Source organism: Mobula hypostoma, chromosome X1, assembly GCF_963921235.1.
Source record: "Mobula hypostoma chromosome X1, sMobHyp1.1, whole genome shotgun sequence".
Classification (NCBI taxonomy): domain Eukaryota; kingdom Metazoa; phylum Chordata; class Chondrichthyes; order Myliobatiformes; family Myliobatidae; genus Mobula; species Mobula hypostoma.
The window spans coordinates 57,418,327-57,445,663 of record NC_086128.1 but is presented as its reverse complement, the minus strand read 5'-3'; the positions used below and the strand labels follow the sequence as shown (position 1 = coordinate 57,445,663).

General features: G+C 41.9%; 1 protein-coding gene across 1 annotated transcript; it reads right to left on the bottom strand.

Moving 5' to 3' along the window:
* Positions 1-406: 406 nt before the first annotated feature.
* On the bottom strand, positions 407-24,613 carry LOC134340102 (proteasome subunit beta type-3). Its single transcript, XM_063036941.1, has 6 exons — positions 24,455-24,613; positions 20,683-20,867; positions 15,800-15,907; positions 9,617-9,794; positions 7,486-7,580; positions 407-661 (listed from the first exon to the last, which is right to left on the bottom strand). Exons 1-6 carry the CDS (start codon positions 24,455-24,457, stop codon positions 613-615), a joined length of 618 nt encoding a protein of 205 aa, XP_062893011.1. The 5' UTR covers positions 24,458-24,613; the 3' UTR covers positions 407-612.
* Positions 24,614-27,337: the final 2,724 nt, after the last annotated feature.

Genomic DNA, 27,337 nt, shown 5'->3' with positions numbered 1-27,337 from the left:
AAATGCCTTGTCAATGACAGAGCTCAGAGGAGAATGGTCAGACTGGTTCAAGCCGACAGGAAGGTGACAGTAACTCAAACAGCCATGCAGTACAACAGTGATGTGCAGAAGAGCATCTCTGCATTTCTCAGTGAGAATTTTTGTAATTCAAAGATCCAAATGGAAGCTATTGCATTGCAGTCTGGAGATTGATATTTTGTTAGTGACTGTGTGGGTGGTCCAGTTTATAGAACAAGATCATTTAAAAAAAATTATTTATCAGAAGAGATTCCTTGTGAGAATGATTCAATGTGCGATTTCCCTTCCCCCCACCTATTCAATAAAAATCACATTTGCTTTGTAAATTAAATCAACATACATGACAACACATTTCTTGCTGTTTGTAACAGAAATAAAATTATTCTGTGCTTACAATCAATCTTGTTTGTAGACCAAATTTATTTGTTTAAATTACACATGATACTCAGAGCAGATAGAATATGAAAGATTTACAGTTCAAGTTATTGGTTTCAACCGACTCTCGCCTGATACTACAGCTGATTCAGTGCAGGGGAAGGGAAATTACATATTTAAACAAATGGCTGCATTGCAAAGTTTACTGAAGGCAAGTCTTTAATCCATGCGAGCCTTCAGCGTTCTAGTAGTAATCTTGTCCTTTTCACTGCAAAAAAGAATGTACGTCAGACAGTGGAATATAACAACAACTGAAATGATTACAATGACCTCCAGTTATATTATAGAATCAGTCACAGAAAAGTACAACACAAACAGGCCTCTTAGCCCATCTAGTCCATGCAGTCCCATTTAATCCCTTTGACCTGCACCTGAATCATAGCCTCCATACCCATGCCATCCATATGTAGGTTGAAATTGAGCTTGCATGCACCAGTTGTGCTGGCAGCTCGTTCCGCACTCTCATGACCCATTGAGTGAAAGTTTCCTCTTATGTTCCCTTTAAACTTATCACCTTTCACCCTTAACCCATGACTTCCAGTTGCCATTCCACCCAACCTCAGTGGGAAATGCCTGCTTGCATTTACCCTATCTACACCCTTCATAATTTTGTACCTATCAAATCTCCTCTCAGTCTTCTTCATTCAAGGAACTCAGGCTATCCATAATTTTCCCACATAAATTTTCTCTGTACTCTTCCAAACTTACTTACCTCTTTCCTGTAGGTAGGTGACCAAAACTGCACACAATACTCCAAATTAGGCCTCACCAACATCTTATACAACTTCAACATAACATCCCATCTCCTATCTCTAATACTTTGATTTATGAAGGCTGATGTGCCAAAAGCTTTGTTTGTGACCCTATCTATCTGTGCCACCACTTTCAATCAATTATGGATCTGTGTTCCCAGATCCCTTATGAACTCTTAACCAAGGAACCATGTACAGATAACCAAAGAAAAGAGATAGATGTTTTATGTAAGTTTTAAATATGCAGTATACTCACGGATGTGCACTGCCTGAATTTGTCATTATCCCTAATTAAAATGGAGAGACAGTTAACTCATCCATACCGACCTAACTGGGAATCACACACACCAGACCAAAATAGGATACTTTCAGCATGTCCATTTCTTCTTGAAGCCTCTTTTTCTTCTCTTCTATGCATAAAATCTCATCTATTTTTGTATCATTAAACTTGGAAATATGAAATTTGGTCCTCTGAGCCTAAATGAGGAGGTATATTTGGAGCACTAATCCCTGCACTATCCCAATAGTCAAAGACCACCAACCTGAGAAAAGTCTATTTATTCCCACTCTTTGCTTTCTACCCAACCACCAACGCTCAATTCTGAGTGCTCAAACCTTGCTAACTAATTTTGAGCCTCTGTTAAGAGTCATTCAACACTGAAACAGGCTCTTCAGACCGACGGGTCCATACAGACCAAGACGCCCATCCAAGCTAAGCCCATTTGCACTGTTATCCTGAAACATTCTTTTAGCCCACCTCATCCCAAGCTAGAACCTCTAAACCTCTCCTATCCACATATTTATAAAACTGTCTTTTAAAGGTTGTTACTGTACCTGCTTCAGGCACATTCTCTGGACAACCTTGTGTGAAAAAAATTGCCCCTCAAATTGCTATTAATTTTTCTGCCTCTCCTCTTATACATATGCCCTCTAGTTCTTGAAAGTCCAAAGATACCACAGCCATTATCTATTCTACTCTTAGCATCCTCACAGAACTCTTGATGATTAACCAAACAATTTAGAACATAGAACATTACAGGCCCTCCAGCCCACAATGTTGTGCCAACCAAAGTTTATTTCACAATGTTGGCTCTCTTCAATACTACTATTCCTTTAATGTGTATAAAGATGTGTGAAGTAACAGTAGCATTTCGTCTACCAATAGATCCAAGGCTAACAGGTTAGTAGCTCTCTATGATCTCCCTCCCCTTTCTTTCTTACATAGTGGGGTTACATTTGCTCCTTTCCAATCCTTGGGAACAATTTCTGAATCTATAGAACATATGGAAGATGATAACCAGAGTGTTCACCACTTCCAAAGCCACTATTTGAAAACTCTGATGTGCATCCCATCAAGTCCCTGGAATTTATATTTTCAAGCTCACAACTTCTCTTGTACGTGCTTAATTACAAATTAGTTCTTTCAATCCCTCACATTTGCTAGACCTGATTTCTCAATCTATCTGGCAGGTTATATACATGCTCTTTGTGAGTAATTGTTAATTTTTTCTGCTAATTCTTATTTGCCATTATAATTTGCCTTTCTCTATCTGTAAGGGCCCCACACTTGCCCTTGTTGGTGATTTTCGTGTACCTTCAAAGCTCTTAAGTTTCTTTTTCTCTCTCTCATATCAAATCTTGACTTTCCTTGGTCCTCATTTGCTTCGTTGTAAAAATATTCCAGATCCCCAGGTCTACTGTTACTTCACACATCTTTATATTTCTTTTTATTAGATTTACAACTATTTAGAACACAGAACATAGAACAGACACTTCACCCTACAATGTTGTGCCAAACCAGTTAAAAGGTAAACCAAAAACCCCTCATCATCCACAGATGAATCACTTTTTTTTGTGTCCTTGTACCTGAAAGGAAGATTTATATTGCTACTACTCGTTACTACCATTAGAGAAGGTACAGAAGCTCGAAGACACACTCAACATTTTAAAAACATCTTTTTCCCCTCCATCATCAGATTTTGTAACAGGCCATGAACACACCATTACTGCCACAAAACAGCAAATTCCCTGTTATACATCTGCCATAAATCTGATTCTGATTTGGACTCTGTGTTAAGTGGTTTTGACTTGGAATTTTTTGGTAACAGCAGTTTTGGAAAGGGAGACATGTTTTATGAGAAATGGGACAAGGAAGGGGACAGCACTTTCATGGTCAAAACATGCACTGAGTGTTAAGTGGCCGCTTTCACTGGCAATTTACAAAATTGTTCTCCCCTAGCACCCATGCTTGTTCCACCCAAGTTAAAACTTTGTCATTTAAACAATTCTATCTGTGCCAACTACAGAACATGGATGTTACAGCAAAGAACCAAATTCAAACTCTTGAACTGGATGAGGGTCAGCAGAAGTGACCATGGCCCTGGCATGACAGTGCTGAGCTAACACACCCTGTATCAAAGATCATGACAGTGCTGAGCTAACACACCCTGTATCAAAGATCATGACAGTGCTGAGCTAACACACCCTGTATCAAAGATCATGACAGTGCTGAGCTAACACACTCTGTATCAAAGATCATGACAGTGCTGAGCTAACACACCCTGTATCAAAGATCATGACAGTGCTGAGCTAACACACCCTGTATCAAAGATCATGACAGTGCTGAGCTAACATACCCTGTATCAAAGATCATGACAGTGCTCTGAGCTAACACACCCTGTATCAAAGATCATGACAGTGCTGAGCTAACACACCCTATAGCAAAGATCATGACAGTGCTGAGCTAACATACCCTGTATCAAAGATCATGACAGTGCTCTGAGCTAACACACCCTGTATCAAAGATCATGACAGTGCTGAGCTAACACACCCTGTATCAAAGATCTAGGAGAATAACATCTCCAAGAAATGTTGCTTTAGTGTTTCACAGGATTGAGAGATGAAACTATTTAAATATGTTTTGTAATATTGTTTGTCAGTCTTTGATCATGTATAATTTTTCATCAATTCTATTTCTTATTTTCCTGTGCAAGCCTGCAAGAAAGTGAATAGCAAGGTAGTATAAGGTAACATGTATGTAATAAAATTTTACTTCGACTTGAACTTTGTAATCACTTGACCAATTGGCTTGCTGTTTCGAGGTAATAATATTTTCCTAATTTTACAGAAATGAACAGAGAGCAGCATGATAAAATCTCCCATTTGGGCCTTAAGTCTAAGGGATATTTATTACCAGGCCAGTCCACCCATGGAATTTTAACCGACTCCCCGTGCAACATGGATCATTAGGGACCTGAGTCACCCCAACCACAATCTATTACAGTTCCTACCATCTGGGAAACGGTACCACAGCATAAAAGCCAGGACCAACAGGCTCCAGGACAGCTCCTTCCAACAGGCCATCAGACTGATTAACTCACGCTGATCTGAGTGTATTTCTATGTTACATTGACTGTCCTATTTAATATAAATTATAAATTGCTTTGATTGCACATTTAGATGGAGACATAACGTAAAGATTTTAACTTATGTATGTGAAGGATGTAAGAAACGGGTCAACGGCAGATGCCATCTCTCTGGCCCTACATTCCTCCTTAGAACACCTGGAGAATAAAGACACATATGTAAGGCTCCTTTTCGTTGACTACAGCTCTGCCTTTAATATCATCATTCTAAATAAACTGATTCCTAAGCTCTGGAAACTGGGCCTTAGTACTCAGATCTGCAGCTGGATATTCAACTTCCTCACAGACAGGACCCAGGCTGTAAAAATAGGGGACAAGCTCTCCTCTACAATCACTCTGAGCACCGGTGCCCCACAAGGCTGTGTACTCAGCCCCCTGCTGTACTCACTGTACACCCATGATTGTGTAGCCAAGTTTCTATCGAACTCAATATGCAAGTTTGCTGATGACACAACAATTGTAGGCCGTATCTCAGGTAATGAGGAGTTTGAGTACAGAGAGGAAATTAAGAACCTGGTGGCATGGTGTGAAGATAATAACCTATCCCTCAACGTCAGCAAGACGAAGGAATTGGTTGTTGACTTCAGAAGGAGTAGTGGACCACACGACCCAACTTACATTGGAACAGGTCAAAAGCTTTAAGTTCCTCTGGGTCAATATCACAAATGACCTGACTTGGTCCAACCAAGCAGAGTTCACTGCCAAGAAGGCCCACCAGCACCTTTACTTCCTGAGAAAACTGAAGAAATTTGGCCTGTCCCCTAAAACCCTCACTAATTTTTATAGATGCACCGTAGAAAGCATTCTTCTAGGGTGCATCACAACCTGGTATGGAAGTTGTCCTGTCCAAGACCGGAAGAAGCTGCAGAAGATCGTGAACACGGCGCAGCACATCACACAAACCAATCTTCTGTCCTTGGGCTCACTTTACACCGCATGCTGTCGGAGCAGTGCTGCCAGGATAATCAAGGACACGACCCACCCAGCCAACATAAATAAGTGCGCAAGCGCCGGTCGTGCATGCAGCCTGGTACAGCCATTCCGATCTATTCTTACTTTCTTCTTCTTACTTTTTAAACTAACGTTATTTTTTGTATTTCTTTTTCCCTCACGGTAACACATCGAAGCTGCACCCTCTCTAACATGCTGATAGAGAGTGTTTTATTTGGGTTTTTTTTAGCGCTGGAAATGGTTACATCCCGACACGCGGGACAGAAGCAAAGTTGCATTGTGTATTCCAGGGACCAGCTAATGCCGGCCAGTTTAGCGAGCAGAGTGGCAGACACCCCTGCTGAAATCCGGAGGAAAACACACAGAGGGGGATCACAAAGCCGAGGAAAGAGGACCGGGTCGAGACAACAGAGACTTTTGGAGAAGAGGAGTTCAGTGGGTAATACTGTTCCGGCTGACCAGAAGTGCACTGAGAGCGGTAAGCGTAAAGGAATTGGGTGCTTACTGTTCTGGTTAACAACAGATGGTGCAATCCGGGGTATATTACGATCGAGGAACGTGTTTGCAGACTGGATATTGAACTTTTTACTGTTGGACTTCGGCCACATTCCACCGTGATACAACACTTGGCGGCACGGGAGGTCGTTCCTGCCTGTGGCCATCGAACGTGCAGCTCCTCCCATGGAGGGTCAGACACCCTGAGCCAATAGACTGGTCCTGGATGTATTTTCCATCTGGCATAGTTTGCATTTTGGTGTTTGATTGTTGGGGTTTTTTGTCTTGCTATATTTACGATCTATTCTTGGTTGGTGCGGCTGTAACGAAACCTAATTTCCCTCGGGATTAATAAAGTATATCTATCTATCTATCTTTTCGTCCCTCTTCCCTCCTGGAGAAGGCTCAGGAGCTTGAAGACTGGTACGGCCAGATTTGGGAACAGCTTCTTTCCAACTGTGATAAGACTGCTGAACGGATCCTGACCCGGATCTGGGCCGTACCCTCCAAATATCCTGACCTGCCTATCGGTTTTTTTGCACTACCTTACTTTCCATTTTTCTATTTTCTATTTATGATTTATAATTTAAATTTTTAATAGTTACTAATTTTTACTATTTTTAGTATTTAATATTTGTAATCCAGGGACTGTGAAGCGCAGAATCAAATATTGCTGTGATGATTATACGTTCTAGTATCAATTGTTTGGTGACCATAAAGTATAAAGTAAATAAAGTCAATTCAATTCAATGTTGCACTACATGCATTTCATGATCTAGCACCATGTCGTAGCATCTAATAGTATAATGACCTCTGCTGAAAGCCCACTGAAATTTCCTTTGTCTGCTACTTTAGAATATAGAGCACTACAGTGCAGAAACAGGCTCTTTGGCCCATCTAGCCCATACCAAACTATTATTCTGCCTGGTCTCATCAACGTGCCAGACCATAGCCCTCCACATCCATGTACCTTACCAAATTTCTCTTAAGTGGTGAAATCAAACCCGCATCCACCACTTCTGCTGGCAGCTCGCTCCATTCTCTCACCAACCTGAGTGAAGCAGCTCCCCTCCACCCCATGTGCCCCTTAAACATTTCACCTTTCAGCCTTAACCTATGACCTTGAGTTCTAGTCTCACCCTACCTCAGTGAGAATAACTTGCTTGCCTTTACCCTATCTATACCCCTCATAATTTGGTATACTTCTATCTAATCTCCCCTCATATCTCCTATGGTCCAGGGAATAAAGTCCGAACCTGTTCAACCTTTTCCCTAACTCAGGTCCTCAAGTGTCAACAACATCCCTGTCAACTTAAGATCAGTTAGCTAACTTTATGACAGCCCTCACAGGGAGTTTGTTTGCAGAAAAAATGGGATTCTGCCAGCTTGAAAAAATGTTCTACACTTACATGATATGCACGATGACACCCATCCCAGACACAGCATCTCTATCCACTGCATTCAGCATAGCCTGAGAAATGGTTTCAAACAGATCTTCTGGTTCCTGGAAATTGAAGTGTGAATTTAGTAGTCTACCAAGAAAAATAAAGGATGAACAATGTCACTTTTGACTTGCTACCAGGAATCAGTATAAATGCCACTCACTTTGCGACCCCCCCCCCCCCCCCGGGAAATCAAGCTTACTTCTCAGTACTGGAGGCTTGTATGGGATAGAGCTCCAGTGAAGCAGTGTGGAAGACATACTGAACAAAGTATTAGAGTCAAAGGCCTCACAAGCACTTTAAGTGAAAGCTATATATGCAGCCATTCTCATGGGATTACAGGTCTTCCAAGCTGGGTTATAGAACATAGAATGGCACTGTAAAGGCCATTCAGCCCACAATGTTGTGCTGACCATTTAATGTACTCTAAGATCAATCTAATCCTTCCCTCCCACGTAGGCACATGGATGAAAGAAAAATGGTGGGCTAAGTCTCTTAAATGTCCCTAAAATATCTGCATCTACCATGACCTCTGGCAGCATGTTCCATGCATCCACCACTCTCTGTAAAAAAAAACTAACACCACCTCCTATACTGTCATCCAATCACTTTAAAATTATGCCCCCTCGTATTAGCCACTTCCATCCTGGGAATAAAAGCACTGGCTGTCTGCTCTATCTTATACAACCCTATGAAGTCACTTCCAATCCCCCTTTCCTCCAAAGAGAAAAGCCCTAGCCGTTCAATCTATCCTCATAGGATATGCTCTCTGATCCAGGCAGCATCCTGGCAAATCTCCCCTGTACCCTCTCTAAAGCTTTCTATAATGTGGTGATCAGAACTGAACTCCAAGTGGGGTTTAGCCAGAGTTTTATAGAGCCACAATATTATCTTGCAGTTCTTGAACTTAATCCCCTGATTAACGAAGGCCTTCTTAACCATCTTATCAACTTGCATGGAAACTTTTGAGGGATCTATGGACGTGGACTCCAAGATCCCTCTGTCCCTCCACACCTCTAAGAATCCTGCCATTAACCTTGTACTCTGCCTTAAAGTTCGACCTTCCAAATATGTATCACTTCATACTTTTTAGGGATGAACTCCATCTGCTGCTTCCCAGCCCAGCTCTACATTCTATCAATGTCTCATTGTAACCTACAACACTATCCACACCACTGAGCATGATCAAGAATGACAGTCCTGTACACGAAGTAACTGTGTTTAAAGAACCCAAACTTCCTTCCTCAACCAATGTAGCTCCTATGCTAAAATCACATAGAACACTACAGGTCCTTTGGCCAGGATGTTGTACTGACCTTTTAACCTACTCTACAATTAATCTAACCCTTTTCTGCTACATAGCCCTCCATTTTTCTATCATCCAGTGCCAATCTAAGAGTTTCCTAAATGTCCCCAATGTATCTGCCTTCACCACCATTGGACACCATTAAAGATTCTTATCTGATCCCCGAGTCAAGTTAGCTTAGTGCCACATTGGATTTTTGTATGCAGATATTTTTGACGATGGGGGGGCTAAGATTGGGGTGGCACAATAGAATAGTTAGCACAATGCTTTACAGTACTAGCGACCAGGGTTCAATTCTCGTCACTGCCTGTAAGGTGTTTGTATGTTCTCACCATGACTGCATGGGGTTCCCCCAGTGCTCTGGTTTCCTCCCACTGTCCAAAGATCAACTGGTTGGTAGGTTAATTGGCCATTGTAAATTGTCCTGTGATTAGGCTAGGGTTAAGTCAGGGGATTGCTGGCCACCGTGGCTCGAAGGGCAGGAAGGGTCTACTCCACACTGCCCCTTTAATCCAAGAGGCTTGCTTTCAATTAATCTCTTGCAAAAGGGCACAAAAAATGACAACATAACACAGGAAACAATGCAGTTGATAACTCAATGCTGCTGTTTCTGAACTGAACCCATATTGCTTAACTAAAAAGATATACCACCAGGGTGAAAGTCAGAAAGAGACCAAAAATAAATATATATTTTTGTGGTTCTTAAGCAGCAAATGAAACTAGTAGAATTTATGTTTACCTGAGGTAATAAACAGGCGCATGTGTCAAAGCCATAATTCAGAAAGAACTTACCATGTCTGGTTCCCAGAGGGACTCGCACATGCCGTACATTTGTTCTGCGCATGTTCCACTGACCACAAAGTCTTCAGTCTCCATCGGGCAGCCAATCAAGTCCAGTGAACAGATAAACGGTTGATAGGTCTTTGGATCAAGTCCCGCAATTACTGGCTCGACGTAGTATGGACCAAATCTATAAGTGTGAGAAGTAATAATGAATTCACTGATCAAGTGGGTCCCTTATCTAATAGATGCGCTGGCATTGGAGGAGTCCAGCCCGGGGGGGTGCGATCTCATTGAAACTATCAAATATTGAAAGGCCTATATAGAATGGATGTACAGATGATGTATCCTATCGTGGGGAAAGTCTAGGCCTTAGAATAGAGATGTCCATTTGGAACAGAGATGAGGATGAATTTCTTAGCCGGGGGGGGAAAGAGTCTGTGGAATTCATTGCCACAGATAGCTGTGGAGGCCATCACTGGGTATATTAGAACATAGAACAATCAGTACAGTACAGGAATAGGCCCTTTGGGCCACAATGTTGTGCTGAACCAAAACAAATTAGTAATTAAATGGCCAGCTAACCTAATCTCTTCTGCTTACACAATGTCCACATCCTTCCATTTTCCTCACATTCATGTGCCTATCTAAATGACTCTTAAAAGTCCCTAATGTATCTGCCTCTAGCACTACGCCAGGCAGTGAATTCCAGGCACCCAGCACTCTAAAAATATAATCTTGCCCCTCACATCCTTTGAAATTACCCCCTCTCACCTTAAATACACATCTTCTAGACATTTCAACACTTGGAAAAAGACGCTGTCTGTCTACACTCTATCAGATCTCCCCTCATCTTCCACCACTCCAGAGAAAACAACCCAAGTTTGTCCAACCGCTAGTTATTGCGCACGCTCTCTAATCCAGGCAACATCCTGGTGAACATCTTCTCCAAAGCTTTGAATCCTTCCTATAATGGGGTGAACAGAACTGTATGCAATACTCCAGATCTGGCTAATCTAGAGTTCTTTAAAGCTGCAACATAACTTCCTGAGTTTTGAAAACATTGCCTCAACTAATAACAACAAACATGCCATGTACCTTCTTAACCAACATAAGCCACTTTCAAGGAGCTATGAACTTGTAACCCAAGATCCCTCCGTTTATCAACACTTATGATTCTTGCCTAACAGTGTACTGTCTCTTTACATTTAACCTACCAAGGTGTAACGATTCACATTTGACCAGTTTAAACTCCATCTACCAGTTCTCCGCCCATATCTGTAATTGATCTATATCCTGCCATATTTGGCAGTCTTCTACACTAGCCACACCACCACCAACCTTCATATTATCTGCAAACTTACTAACTCACCAACCTACATTTCATACAGGTGATTTATATACATCACAAACAGCAAAGGTCTCAGTACAGATTCCTGCAGAACACCACTAATCACAGACCTCCAGCTAAAATAAATCCCTTCGACCACTACCCTCTGTCTTCTAAAGGCAAACCAGCTCTAAACCCAAATGGCAAAATATTTAAAGTAGAAGTTAATTGGTCCTTGATTAGTCAGGGTGTCAAAGATTACAGGGAAAAGGCAGGAGAATAGGGTTTAGAAGGATATTAAATCAGCCGTGATGGAATGGAGGCGCAGACTCGCTAGGTTGAATGGCCGAATTCTGCTTGTCTCTTATGGTCCTATAGTCTCAAATCATAAAAGGTTATTGCATTCTAGGAACTAGTCACTGAAAAGTTTGAGAAGTTTGAGTGGTACTTGGGAGGTTTTCAACTAGTGAGTCAGTAGCTGGGACTCAGAACAGTAGCTCAACAGGTTGGGAGTCAGAATCATACGTAGAAAACAGAATAAGGAATCCCCACCGTGGAGGGCAGACAGAGAAAGCTGGAAAACTGTGAAAGGACCAGTAGGCTTAATTGCATTTACTTTAAAGGAAAGAAACGACTAGAAAGTTACAAACTCGGTCAGCTCCATCATGGGCACGAGCCTCCTCAGCACAGAGGACATTACCAAAGGCGATGCCACAAAAACACATCATATCAACCCCCACCAGGACATACCCTTTTCTCATTGCTACCATCAAGGAGGTAGCACAGGAGCCTTAAAACACATACTCAATGTTTCAGGAACAGCTTCTTCCCATCTGCCATTAGAATTCTGAATGGACAATGAACCCATGTACACTACCTCAATATTTTTTGCTCTCTTTTTGCACTAGTTATTTTTTATATTTTATTGTCATTTATAGTTTTATTGTTATTATGTACTGCAATGTACTGCTGCTGCAAAAGAACAAATTTCATGACATATGCCAGTGATATTAAATCTAATGCTGACTGAGCCTCAAAAAGTGATGATCGGAGGGCATGGATCAGCACAAGAACATAATATTGTAAAAGTGCTTGAGCAAAGGATAGAGCTCACAACTCAATGTTTCAAAGTACGTATATAGGTTTTCCTGTGTGACAGAGGGACATCGGAGCAGAATTAGGTCACTCCACCCACTGAATCTGCTCCACCATTCCATCATGGCTGATTTATTATCATTCTCAACCTCATTCTCCCTGCGACCTTTGAAACCCTTATGAATCAAGAACCAATCAACCTTTGCTTTATATGTACCCCAACCACGTGCCCTCTACAGCTGTAGAAGTGTGCAAGGCTCCCCGCCTCCATTCTAACAATTTTCTACAGGAACACCATCGGGAGCGTCCTGTCTAGCAGCATCATTGTGCAGTATGGAAGCTGCAAGGCATCAGACCGCAAGATCCTACAGAGGAAAATAGAAACTGCCAAGAGGATCACTGGGGTCTCCCTCCCCTCAATTTGTGACATTGACCAGAAGTGCTGCAGACGTTGAGGATCCCTACCACCCAACCCACTACCATCTGGAAGGAGGTACAGAAGCATCAGGACCAGGACTGTCAGACTGGGGAACAGCTTCTTCCCTCAGACTAAGAGACTAATGAATACCCTGTCGCCACCGAGAACTTGTCACTAGGACAGCGAGTTATTTACCAGACTGTTTATCGCTTCCCTGTGCTGTCACTACATGCACTTTGAATTATATTTTATTAATTTATTTTTGTGCGCTGTGTACAATACATGTTTCGTTAATACACTGTGGTCCAGTGGAACACTGTTTCATTTGGTTGTATACAGCGGCATGTAAAAGTTTGGGCACCCTTGGTCAAAATTTCTGTTACTGTGAATAGCTAAGCAAGTAAAAGATGACATGATTTCCAAAAGGCATACAGTTAAAGATGACACATTTCTTTAATATTTTAAGCAAGATTATTTTATTTCCATCTTTTACAGTTTCAAAATAACAAAAAAGGAAAAGGGCCCGAAGCAAAAGTTTGGGCACCCTGCATGGTCAGTACTTAGTAACACCCCCTTTGGCAAGTATCACAGCTTGTAAATGCTTTCTGTAGCCAGCTAAGAGTCTTTCAATTCTTGTTCTGCCCATTCTTCCTTGCAAAAGGCTCCTAGTTCTGTGAGATTCTCGGGCCATCTTGCATGCACTGCTCTTTTTCAGGTCTATCCACTGATTCTCGATGATGTTTAGGTTGGGGGACTGTGAGAGCCATGGCAAAACCTTCAGCTTGCGCCTCTTGAGGTAGTCCATTGTGGATTCTCAGGTGTGTTTAGGATCATTATCCTGTTGTAGAAACCATCCTCTTTTCATCTTCAGCTTTTTTTTTTTACAGACAGTGTGATGTTTGCTTCCAGAATTTGCTGGTATTTAATTGAATTCATTCTTCCCTCTACCAGTGAAATGTTCCCCGTGCCACTGGCTGCAACACAAGCCCAAAGTATGATCGATCCACCCCCATACTTAACAGTTGGGGAGGTGTTCTTTTCGTGAAATTCTGCACCCTTTTTTCTCCAAACATACCTTTGCTCATTCTGGCCAAAAAGTTCTATTTTAACTTCATCAGTCCACAGGACTTGTTTCCAAAATGCATCAGGCTTGTTTAGGTGTCCCTTTGCAAACTTCTGACGCTGAATTTTGTGGTGAGGACGCAGAAAAGGTTTTCTTCTGATGACTCTTCCGTGAAGGTCATATTTGTGCAGGTGTCACTGCACAGTAGAACAGTGCACCACCACTCCAGAGTCTGCTAAGTCTTCCTGAAGGTCCTTTGCAGTCAAACAGGGGTTTTGATTTGCCTTTCTAGCAATCCTACGAGCAGCTCTCTCGGAAAGTTTTCTTGGTCTTCCAGACCTCAACTTGACCTCCACCGTTCCTGTTAACTGCCATTTCTTAATTACATTACGAACTGAGGAAACGGCTACCTGAAAACGCTTTGCTATCTTCTTATAGCCTTCTCCTGCTTTGTGGGCATCATTTAATTTAATTTTCAGAGTGCTAGGCAGCTGCTTAGAGGAGCCCACGGCTGCTGATTGTTGGGACAAGGTTTGAAGAGTCAGGGTATTTATAAAGCTTTGAAATTTGCATCACCTGGCCTTTCCTAATGACGACTGTGAACAAGCCATAGCTCTAACAAGCTAATTAAGGTCTGAGACAATGGTAAAAGTTATCTGAGAGCTCAAATCTCTTGGGGTGCCCAAACCTTTGCATGGTGCTCCTTTCCTTTTCCCCCCCACTCTAAAATTATGCAAAACAAAAATAATACACTAATCTTGCTTAAAATGTTGAAAAGAATGTTTCATCTTTAACTTTATGACTTTTGGAGATCAGTTCATCTTCTGCTCACTTAACTATTCACAGTAACAGAAATTATGACCAGGGGTGCCCAAAGCTTTGCATACCACTATGTACGTACCGTCAGATGACTACAAAGGAAAGTAAGAAGCCTGAGAGAGCAGTGGACCTTGACCAATACATTATAGGTGCAGCCCTCCCTACTATTGGTAGTATCTACAAACAGCACCATCTCATGAAGACAACATCTATCAAAGATCCCCAGCATCCAGGCCATCTATCTTTTCAGTTACCAATGGACAGGAGGTGCAGAAGCCTGATGTCCCACACCACCAGGTTCAAGAACAGCTACTTTCCTTTAATCATTCAGTTTTTGAACCAGCCAGCAAAACCCTAGTCAGTAGAGTTTAGCAACACTATGATCCCTTCAACCACCTTGCAATAAAATGGACTTTGTTTATTTTCTCTTCTTGTAAAAATTGTGTACAATTTATGTTAATGTTTTTCCTGTGAATTTTGCCATGTGCCTAGATGCTGCTGTACATAAAATTTTCATTTCATCTGTGCATACAACAAACTCTGCTTTGACTTTGAAACTAGCATGAAAAGAAAGGCAACCACAAAATCAACAGACTGCCAGAACAGACTGATTAATGCCCTTTAGGGAAGGAACTTGGTTGTCCTTACTTGGTCTGGATCTTATAAAACTGTTCTCTCAAATAACCATAAGATATAGGAGCAGAATCAGCCTATTTGGCCCATGAAGTCTGCTCCGCCATTTCATTATGGTTGATCCACTTCCCTCTCAGCCCCAATCTCCTGCCTTACCCTTGTATCCCTTCACACTCAACTTTTTCAAGAACTTATCATCAACCTCTGCCTTAAAATATACCCAATGACTTGGCCTCCACAGTCACCTGTGGCAACAAATTCCACAGATTCACCACTCTCTGTATACGAGTCACCACAGTTAAGGCCGGGCTTGGCAAATAGCAAAAATCCTGTTATTTACTGATTTATTTATATGATACTTGGAAGGCAAATGACAAAACATTTAAAGAATGCCAAGTTAAGCTATTCATTTAACAGTAGAACAAGTTGTCAGTAACTCTAAGCTAATAGTGCACAGCTGTTTAATGTGAAGAACAGGCCACACTCGGACAATTAATTTACCTGTCATTTGCAAAGGAAACTGCTGCAGCTCTTATTCAGTTAACTGTAATCCTCAGTTTTCTGCTCAAACTGCAGTCAGTTAATTCCCAAGTTCCTCAATAAGAGTTCTTGTCTGCATATTTAAAGGTGCTCTCTCCTGATGCAACAAAGTGCCAAGCAGTGTGTTCAATTCACACTAATATAACTAGAACCTATGGAACGGTTAACAGTGACAAACTCCAATTGAAAAATCAGTTTGCAAGTGTTCAGCTTGGCCACGCAACACAACATTTCAGGATAAAAATCACACAGCATAAATGCAGACACTTCACAACAGGGTTGGAGTATTTAACTTACCGTCGTTCGTAAAGCAGATTGGAGACCATGCTCATAAATGTTTTTGGTTTGATCTGTCTGCCTTCTTTTAGTTCATAGAGGTTCAACCTGAATTTAAGACGCTGTGAACTAGAAAACAAAATTGGAGAGTGATTGAGAGTAGTGGACTGTTTCAGCTCATAATAGAAGACAAGTCTTTTGATTCTATATTATCAGAAACTCATGAAGTACTGTAGTACCTGTTGTCAGAACACACAATATATGCGGCTAAGTGAGGGAAATGGAACAAGCCAAGTCTCCAACAACATACAAGACACCGCCAGCTCAGATGTTGAGATTATGGAAGATTCCCGATCAGCTCTCATCCTGGTCCACATTGCAATTGATGTTGTGACAATTGAGGCCTCACGTTCCAAGAGCTTCTCTAAACAGAAGGAGACCCTAGCACCAGAAAGAGGCTCAGCTATTTCCTTAAGAGGTACAACAGAGATAAAGTACAAGAAGATACAGTACTATGCAAAGGTCTCAGGCACATACAAGACCATAAGACATAGGAGCAGAATTAGGCCATTCAGCCCATTGAGTCTGTTCTGCCATTTCATCATGGCTGATCCTGGATCCCACTCGACCCCATATACACCTGCCTTCTCACCATATCTTTTGATGCCCTGACCGATCAGGAAACAATTTCCACCTTAAATATACCCACAGACTTGGCCTCCACTGCAGTCTGTGGCAGAGCACTCCACAGAGTTACTACTCTCCGGCTAAAAAAATTCCTCCTCATCTCTCTTCTAAAAGGTTGTCCTTCAATTTTGAAGCTGTGCCCTCTAGTTCTGGATACCCCCACCATAGGAAACATCCTCTCCACATCCACCCTATCTAGTCCTTTCAACATTTGGTAGATTTCAATGAGATCCCCACACATTCTTCTGAATTCCAGTAAGTACAGGCCCAAAGCTGCCAAATGCTTCTCATATGTCAACCCCTTCGTTCCTGGAATAATCCTCGTGAACCTCCTCTGGACTCTCTCCAATGACAACACATCCTTTCTGAGATATGGGGCCCAAAACTGTTGACAATATACCAGGTGTGGCCTAACTAGTGTCTTATAAAGCCTCAGCATTATCTCCTTGCTTTTATATTCTATTCCCCTTGAAATAAATGCCAACACTGCACTTCCCTTCTTTATCACAGACTCAATCTGTAAATTAACCTTCTGGGCATCTTGCACAAGGACTCACTGGTCCCTCTGCACCTTTGATTTTTGAACCTTTTTCCCATTTAGATACTAGTCTGCACTATTATTCCTTTTACCAAAAATGCATTATCGTACATTTCCCAACACTGTATTTTGAAAAGTAAATGACATCCACTGCCCTGCCTTTGTCCACCCTGCTTACTTCCTAGAAGAACAGGCAAGATTTCCCCTTTTTAGAAACCACGCTGACTTTGACCTACTTTATCATTAGTCTCCAAGTACCCCGAAACCTCATCCTTAATAATAGACTCCAACACTTTCCCAACCACTGAGGTTAGGCTAACTAGCCTATAATTTCACACATCAAAGTTGCTGGTGAATGCAGCAGGCCAGGCAGCATCTCTAGGAAGAGGTACAGTCAACGTTTCAGGCCAAGACCCTTCGTCAGGACTAACTGAAGGAAGAGTTTGTAAGAGATTCCTCAAGTAAGGAAGAGTTAGTAAGAGATTCCTCAAGTAATGAGACCAGAACTGCACGCAGTACTCCAGATGCAGCCTCACCAGTACCCTGTAGAGTTGCAGCATAACCTCCCTGCTCTTAAATTCAATCCCTCTAGCAATGAAAGCCAACGTTTCATTTGCCTTCTTGATAGCCTGCTGCACCTGCAAACCAACCTTTTGCGATTCATGCACAAGCACTCCCAAGTCCCTCTGCACAGCAGAAGCTTTTTACCATTTAAAAAAATAATCTGCCCTTTCATTTTCCCTTCCAAAGTGGATGACCTTGCATTTACCAACATTGTACTCCATCTGCCAGACCCTTGCCCACTCACTTAACCTATCTATATCTCTCTGCAGACTCTCTGTATCTTGTGCACCCCTCTTCCAGATCAGTGAACAGTTGTGTGCCCAGTACCAGCCCTGCGGCACACCGCTCACCACTGATTGCCAACCAAAGTCAACACCCATGTATCCCAAATCTCTGCTTTCTATTAGTTCTATCTCTTCATGCTAATACATCACTCCAAACTCTCTGCATCCTTATCTTAAGACTTTTAGGCAGCACCTTATCGAACGCCTTCTGGAAATCCAAGTAAATAATGTCCATCTGTTCCCCTCTATCCACTGGGCTCATTATATCCTCAAAGAACTCCTGTAAGTTTGTCAAACTGGACCTGCCTTGCTGAATCCATGCTGTATCTGCCTGATGGATCCACTTCCTTCCAGATGCCTCGCCATTTCTTCTTTAATGACAGTTTCAAACATTTTCCTAACTACAGATGTCAAACTAACTGGTCTATAGTTACCTGCCTTTTGCCTACATCCTTTTTTGAACAGCAGCGTGACATTCACCCTCTTCCAATCCACTGGGACCTGCTCTGCTGAAGAGTGCAGAGAATTTTGGTAAATTATCACCAAAGCCCCTACTATAACTTCTGCCATTTCTTTCAGAACCCTGGGATGCATTCCATCAGGACCAGGACACTTGCATATCTTTAGGGCCACAAGTTTGCTCAGCACTACCCCTTTAGTGATAGCTATTGTACCGAGGTCCTCACCTCCCATTGCATCCATAATGTCTTTCTTTGGCATGTTAGATGTGTCCTCCACCATGAAGACTGACACAAAAGAGTCATCCAAAGTCTCTGCCATTTCTTCATTACCTAATATCAATTTCCCCTTCTCGTCCTCCAAGGGACCCACATTCATTTTAGCCAACCTTTTCCTCTTTATACAATTATAAAAATTTTTACTATCCGTTTTTATATTTTGTGCTAGTTTAACCATAGAACCATAGAAACTATAGCACAGAAACAGGCCCTTTGGCCCTTCTTGGCTGTGCCGAACCATTTTCTGCCTAATCCCACTGACCTGCACACAGACCATATCCCACCTGCCCCAGAAGAGGTCCCAATGATCCTGAAATCTGAAACCCTGCCCCCTACACCAGTTCCTCAGCCACTTGTTCCTCCTCCAGAGCATCCTATTCTTACCCTCACTGGCACGTAGCACAGGTAGCAATCCTGAGATTACCACCCTTGAGGTCCTGCTTTTCAACTTCCTACCAAGCTCTCTATACTCACTGTCCAGACCTCTTCACTCTTCCTTGCTATGTCATTGGTACCGATGTGCACCACGACATCTGGCTGATCACCCTCCCACTTCAGAATGTCATGCAATCGATCAGAGACATCCTTGACCCTGGCACCTGGGAGGCAACAAACCATCCTGGATTCTCTGTCACGACCACAGAACCTTCTATCTGCACCACTAACTATTGAGTCCCCTATCACTACCGCTCTCCTCTTTTTCCCCCCTCCCTTCTGCACTGCAGAGCCAGACTCAGTGCCAGAGATCCGGCTACTGCAGCTAGTCCCAGGTAAGTCATCCCCCGCAACAGTATCCAATAGTTTATTTTCATAATCTAGCTTCTTTCCTTATTGCTCGTGGTTCTTTGTTGCTTTTTAAAGTTTTCCCAATCTTGCAGTTTCTCACTACTCTTGGCGACTTTGTATGCAAAGTCTCTCCCCTCTCCCTTCCCCCTTTCCCAACCATGATTCCTCTCTCCCTGCCCCCTTCCCACTCTCAGTCCACAACAGAGACCCACATCAGAATCAAGTTATCATCACTCACACGTCATGAAGTTTGTTTTTTTTTTTGCGGCAACAGTACAGTGTAATACATAAAATTACCACAGTACACTATACAAAAGTCTTAGGCACCCTAGCTGTATACGTGAGCTCAAGACTTTCAATGATTCTACTGTGTTTCTTGTATTTACTGTGAATGCTTGTAATAAAATAAATTTCAGAGTTGTATATGACGATAATAAATTTACTTTGAACTTCTAATTAGCGTACTCATTACACTCCAGGAGGTGGCTATTCGGCCTATCAGGTCTGTGCTGACTCTCAGTAGAGTAAACACATTAGTCCCATTCACTCTTATTTTCTCTTAATGCTGCATTTTATTCTCTCTGGCATGCCAGAAACAGGGTTAACATCACTGGTATATGCTGTGAAATTTGTTGTTTGTGGTGCAACAGTGTTGATTGTCACAAGGAGATGTTATTTCTGATGTACACTGACTGTAGTCTCCTGATGAGGAAGTAAAAGATCCTGTTCCAAAGGGAGGTACAGAAGCCCAGGGTTTGGAGTTTGTTGATAGAACTGAGAGTGTATGATGCCACTTACCAATATCAGGGCTAATTCTGCAGCAGTAAAATTAATGCACCAACCATGTTATCAGAATTGGGGTGTAGAGAGCATCAGGGAATACACGGATGGAATCAGGGAGAAAATGCACTCTGCACAGACAGCAAGGGAAGTCAGGAACAAATCTGGTTCACTGGAGCAGTGAGAACATAACAACAAGTGCAATTGGAAGACAAGAGAATGTCTGGGGTGAGTGGAACCTTTGATTATGCTGGGTGCTTTCCTGAGGCAGTGAAAATTATAGATAGAGTCCAGAGTCCATAGAAAGATTGGCTGGTTTCTGTAATATGCTGAGTTGTGTCCACTGTGCTGCCCTGATCAGAGATGGGGACCCTAAACTTTACGTCACTCGGAAAAATCTCTCCACCATCCTCCCAACTTTCTTTTCCTCCACTCAAAAGGTACTATCTTTTGTTGACAATATTTTTATTGTCCAGCAGACTTAAATCTGACAACCTATGCATCATGTGTATCTTGTATTGTACTTACACAGTCTGTACGTCTGTGGCAAGACCTGCCAGTCCAATGTACAACCTCTCACCCATTGGAAAGATTTTCTGGAAGTCAGTTGTGACCATCTGTGCTTGAATTCCAAACCGCCGGTCAGCAGCTATTGCCACACAATCCTTGCCTCTCATGGCCATAACAGCCCCTCCATTATAGGACATGTGAGACTATGGGGAGAAACAAGAAATATACAAATTAGGAACAAACTATGATTAAGATTAATAAAGATTAGATATTTTATTACAGATTAATAAAGATGTGACATTTATCAGACGTGCACTGAAACAGTGAAACGTATTGCTTGCATGGACTAATAATACGTCAATTAAATTCTGTAGTTAACTTAAAAACTCATGTAGATTCCATGACCAAGAAAGTGCCCCAGAAGGCTAGAGAAATTTGGTATGTACCCTTTGATCCACACTAATTTTTATCAATGCACCAAGAGAGCATCCTATCATGATCCATCACGGTACAGCAACTGCTCTGCCTGGAGCTATAAGAAACAGCAGTAAGTTGGGGGCAGAGCTGAGCACATCATGAAAACCAGCTTCCCCTCTATGGGCTCAGTCCACACTTCAGGACTCCTAGACTCTGGGCATTCTCTCTTCTCACCCCTCTCACAAGGCAGAAGAAACAAAAGCCTAAAACGTACCAGGTTCAAGGACAACTTCTAACCCAATATTATAAGATGAATGGTCCGCTACCACGATGGGATCAATTCCTGACCTCATCAACTTCCTCATTATAGCTTTGCACCTTATTGTCTGCCTGCACTTTCTCTGTAACAGTTTATTCTGCATTCTGTTATTGCTCTTCCTTTGTACTACCTTAATGAGCTGAAATGATCTGTATGGATGGCATATGAAAATGTTTTTCACTATACCTCAGTATATGTAACAATAATAAACCAGTAATAAAAAATACTTTCTTGAAAAACATTTACTAGAGGCATTCTGTAAAATCCAACATCAAGACTTCAAAAGTCAGGAAGTTATGTTGCAGCTTTATTAAGCTCTGGTTAGACCATATCTGGAGTATTGCATTAAGTTCTGGTCACCCAATTTACAAAGGATATGGAGGCTTCAGGGTGCAGAAGAGGTTAACGAGGATTAAAAGGCAAGTGCTGCAAGGAGAGGCTGGGCAAAGTAGGGTTGTTTCTCTAGAACGGTGGAGGCTGAGAGGAGCCTGACAGCTTCTAAAATTATGAGAGGCTTAGATTGGACAGCCAGGATCTTTATTCCCAAGGTCAAAATGTCTAATACTAGAAGTCATGTGCTTAAGGTGAGGAAGGGGAAAGGAAATTTCAATGAAGATGCACAGGGCAAGTTTTTATTTAACACACACGCACACAGTGATGGGTACCTGGAATGCACTGCCATGGGTGATGGTGCAGGCAGATACAATAGATGTGTTTAAGAGTGTTTTTAGGTAGGCCTATGAATATGCAGAGAATGAAGGGATATGGACCACATGCAGGCAAAAGGATTAATTTAATTAAGTATAATTTGCTTAATTAAATTAATCCTTTTGCCTGCATGTGACACAATATTTATTTATAGAAATACAGTGCGAAATAGACCCTATCAGCCCTTGGTACTATGCTGGTTTTTTTGTTGCATAGTACCAAGGAAGTTTGTGCAGTTCATAACAAATGTACAATTCACATCTACGAAAGAGATGCACCCATAGTACAATCATGCTTCGGTTGTCTCCCTGCCCCAACCTGCCCCTCCCAATCCCCATCTCCAAGCCATCGGTGCATTAGCAAAAAGGGTTAAACAGAACCTTTGTCCCCACAGAGCTTCATTGGTGTAGAGAAGGTGTATTTTCCTAATACATAGACTGTTGTATGTTTCCAAGTCTGGGTCCGTAGAATTTTACTGGGAAATGCTGGAGGTCAGGGATTTATGTGCAGAGGAAAGGACCTTTAGTTTGGCTGGGAATTCTGAACATATTCAAGGGAGGGTCCCCGCACCTTTTGGAACTTTATGTCCGAGTTGAGAATTGAATAATGGATCTTCTCAAGGTGTAGATTGGACATGATGTCCCTGAGCCACTAAGCATGGGTGGACAGGGCAGCATCCCTCCACCTGAGCAAGACTGAGCGCCTGGCAAACAGAGAAGCAAAAGACAGCGTGCGACGTTTGGTTGGACGTAGGTGAGAGTCGCCCTCTCCGGAGACGCCAAAAAGAGCAATCAAAGGGTTAGGTTCCATATTATAATTAAGTATTTGGGATAGTTTGGAAAACATCTTTCCAGTATTTTTCCAAGCTAGGGCATGTCCAGTACATGTGAATAAGGGAAGCCTCGTCCCTTTTGCATTTGTCGCAGCAGGGATTAACATCTGGGTAAATGCAGGATAATTTAGTTTTAGACATATGGGCCCTGTGTACGACCTTGAACTGCAACAAGCAGTGACGGGCACATAAAGAGGTTGAGTTAACTAACTTAAGAACTGAATCCCATACATCGTCTGACAGTGAGAAATTTAGATCTTGCTCCCAGGCAGTTTTAATTTTGTCAAAGGGGGCTCGCCTCAGGACCGCTAGCTTATATTAGACCTTTGTGCAATGGATTAATGCAGGGAAACATATCAATGACATATGTGTCGGGTGTCTCAGGGAAGTGTCATATCAAAGGGCTGATAAAATGTCTAATTTGCAAATATCTGAAGAAATGAGTGTCGGGTAGGTTAAACTTTGCAAGACAGTTGTTCAAATGATGCACAGTTCTCTATAAAAAGATCTTTAAAGCTCCTGATGCCCTTTTTGTACCAATCTTGAAATGTTGGATCAGGTATAGAAGGCTGGAGGAGATGATTATATAGAATAGGACCTGAAAGAGAGAAGCCATGGAGACCACTATACTTTCTGAACTGAGCCCATACTCTCAGAGTGTGCCTGATAACAGGATTAACAATTGGTTTAGGCATAAGAAAAGGGAGTGCGGATCCAAGAAGTGCGGAAATGCAGAAATTCTTAATAGAGTTCAGCTCCATTGCCACCCATATTAGGCAGTCAGATTGGTTGTAAAAATGAGGCCATATCTTTTGATGCCCTGACCAATCAGGAAACGATCAACTTCTGCCTTAAATATACCCGGAGTCTTGGCCTCCACCGCTGTTTGTGGCAGAGCATTCCACAGATTTACTACTCTCTGGTAAAAAGAAAATCTTCCTTACTTCTGTTCTAGAAGGTCGCCCCTCAATTTTGAGGCTGCGCCCTCTCGTTCTGGATACTCCCACCATAAGAAACATACTCTCCACATCCACCCTATCTAGTTTTTTTCCAACATTCAGTAGGTTTGAATAAGATCCCCACACATTCTTCTAAATTCCAGTGAGTACATGCCCAAAGCTACCAAACGCTCTACACACATTTACTAAAAACACACGTTAAGGTATAGTTCAAGGACGTTAGGCAAGCTTCCACAAATATAGAACAGGAATCAGAAAAATTAGCAAAAGATTGAGAAAGATCTGAAAAAGATGTATTAAAATTGTAAAAATTCAGAATACTGTAACTGACGTGTCTTTAAGATCCTGAAGAAATGCATGTGAACTTAAAATCAATAGTTACTAAGCTAAAGCGATCTTAAACGCACACAATAAAATACACCGAACGTTTTTTCAGAAACAAAAATGAAACTAAATGAAGTGAGACAGCACATTCGGCCTAAGAGTTCACTAACGTGCTGCAATCAGTTACGAAAAGTTATCAATTTTAAGTATTTTGCACATGCGATGACTCACCATTCTGTACGATTCTATCAGATCCGAACACTGGGAATTTCACAGTTCTATTGCTGACTACCACGCCGCAATTTAGTTAAATACTCGACTTTTGGCGTGGGCCTACCGCTCCTCCGAACTTGATAGTCCAGCCTCTCGACCTCTATGACTGGTAGGTTTTCAGACTGCCGCTCATAATACGGCTATGTAATTGGTCGTCTCTAATGTCCGTCAATGAAGCCGAAGCGAGCAGGTTAGATTGCGAAATACGGGATTGTGGGAAATGAACAGTCACTGCATGCGGGTGGTGCGGAACGTCGGGATACTGGAGGACTGCCTGGGAGAGGAGGACAAAGAGATCATGGAAGCTTCGCTAATGCAGTGACTGGGGACGGAAGAAAATATATAATCGAACAGTGTACACTTAAATATTTATCTGATGCTAGAAATAAAATTCGCAAATACTTAGCTAAAATAAAATAGTGAATTTTGGAGTCACATTTTGCTGTAAAGCGCATAAGCAAAAATAGAGCCAAATATTATAATAATAAGAAAAGATACCCTACGTCTGCTAATGGAAAACAAAGGGGAACTTTAATACAAAATCATGTCCAAGTTCAAGCTTAATTATGATTTAACCATACATGAATACCCATGAATACAGCCAAACGAAACAGTGTTACTCCAGGGTCAAAGTGCAAAACGCAATACCAACAGTCATAAACAACAGGAATTCTGAGGATGCTGGAAATTCAAGCAACACACATAAAAGTTGCTGGTGAACGCAGCAGGCCAGGCACCTCTTCCTAGAGATGCTGCCTGGCCTGCTGCGTTCACCAGCAACTTTTATGTGTGTTACCAACAGTCATACACAGCTCAAGGCACACATAACATATAGCACATATAAATTGCCTTCCCTCCAGTGCTTTATTTTAAGACCAATCTCAAGTATGTAAAATAATGGCTTGGTGGAAACATTAGCACATCAAAATAGTCCTTTGGTAAATCTCATTATCTGTGATTCAGAAGAATCCTATGAATCGTTGCAATATTCCAAAAGCATGTGGACTAATGCCGCACAGATACGACCATATTATAAGTACAGGGATTTTTACAAACAGCCTGGCTTTCTGATCTCTACAAAGCATTTTAACGAGACTGTCTGTCAGAGAGCAATAATTCCCATCGAGCAAACAATCCTAGTTATTTTAAAATAACTTATATGTGCCATTCATAAGATATGTTCCTTTTAAAGAAAAATCAATTATTTGTGGAAAGTCGATAAAATGGCTAAAACATTGGCTTTTGAAATAATTTGATCTAGGGGTACAGGCAAGACCTGGAAAATGAATCTGAATTCATAATTTTGCTCTAATAATAATAATCATTTAACAGTTGAAAAATTGATCTGTCACATAGGTAAGCACAGAGCAATGTTATTATAATTGTTAAAATAACTAAGAAATCAGTAATATTATGATTTTAAAAGTTATTTCAATGAATTTGTGTTCCTGCATGTGATAGGCACGTAGTTCTCAGTTTGAAACTTACCTTTAAGTGATGCAACCAAGTGGAATAATGTACACTTGGACCATTTACTGGTGTGCCCAATATCGGTAATAAATGGATGTGGACGCAAAATTGGTAGATTAATTTTTTATGTTGATTGCTGAGATCTATTTTCTTCAGATTGATGTTTATTCTGAAAAACAAAGCTTTTCAAGTTCGAAGTGCAAAGTCAGTCTATTATCTAAGTACATATATGTCACCAGATACCCCCTTGGGATTAATTTTCTTGCAAGCATTCACAGTTAATACAAAGAAACACAATAGAATCAATGAAAATACATACATGCGAAAGACAATAAAGAGAACAGATACAAAAAAAAACAAAATACGAATTCAATAAATAAATACGCAATAAAAATGGAGAACATGAAATGAAGAGTCCTTGAATGCCAGCCCATAGGTTCAGTTCATTTGGGGTGAGTATCAGGTACAGTGTTGGGGCCATTAAGTACCAGATTTCCTAGGAAGGTATTGTGTTAAGCAACACACATCAAAGTTGCTGGTGAACGCAGCAGGCCAGGCAGCATCTCTAGGAAGAGGTACAGTCGACATTTCAGGCCGAGACCCTTCGTCAGGACTAACTGAAGGAAGAGCTAGTAAGAGATTTGAAAGTTGGAGGGGGAGGGGGAGATCCAAAATGATAGGAGAAGACAGGAGGGGGAGGGATGGAGCCAAGAGCTGGACAGGTGATAGGCAAAAGGGATACGAGAGGATCATGGGACAGGAGGTCCGGGAAGAAAGACAAGGGGAGGGGGAACCCAGAGGATGAGCCAGGGGTATAGTCAGAGGGACAGAGGGAGAAAAAGGAGAGTGAGAGAAAGAATGTGTGTATAAAAATAAATAATGGATGGGGTACGAGGGGGAGGTGGGGCATTAGCGGAAGTTAGAGAAGTCAGTGTTCATGCCATCAGGTTGGAGGCTACCCAGACGGAATATAGGGTGTTGTTCCTCCAACCTGAGTGTGGCTTCATCTTTACAGTAGAGGAGGCCGTGGATAGACATGTCAGAATGGGAATGGGATGTGGAATTAAAATGTGTGGCCACTGGGAGATCCTGCTTTCTCTGGCAGACAGAGCGTAGGTGTTCAGCAAAACGATCTCCCAGTCTGCGTCGGGTCTCACCAATATATAGAAGGCCACATCGGGAGCACCAGACACAGTATATCACCCCAGCCGACTCACAGGTGAAGTGTCGCCTCACCTGGAAGGACTGTTTGGGGCCCTGAATGGTGGTAAGGGAGGAAGTGTAAGGGCATGTGTAGCACTTGTTCCGCTTACAAGGATAAGTGCCAGGAGGGAGATCAGTGGGGAGGGATGGGGGTGATGAATGGACAAG

What these genes read in the sequence shown, in the direction of transcription:
- LOC134340102 (XM_063036941.1), bottom strand. An exon ending in AATCTGCTTTACGAACGACG is followed by an intron (nt 9,795 to 15,799) that starts GTAAGTTAAATA and finishes TCACACTTATAG; the next exon opens with ATTTGGTCCATACTACGTCG. An exon ending in GGTGTCATCGTGCATATCAT is followed by an intron (nt 662 to 7,485) that starts GTAAGTGTAGAA and finishes TCTTTTTTGCAG; the next exon opens with TGAAAAGGACAAGATTACTA.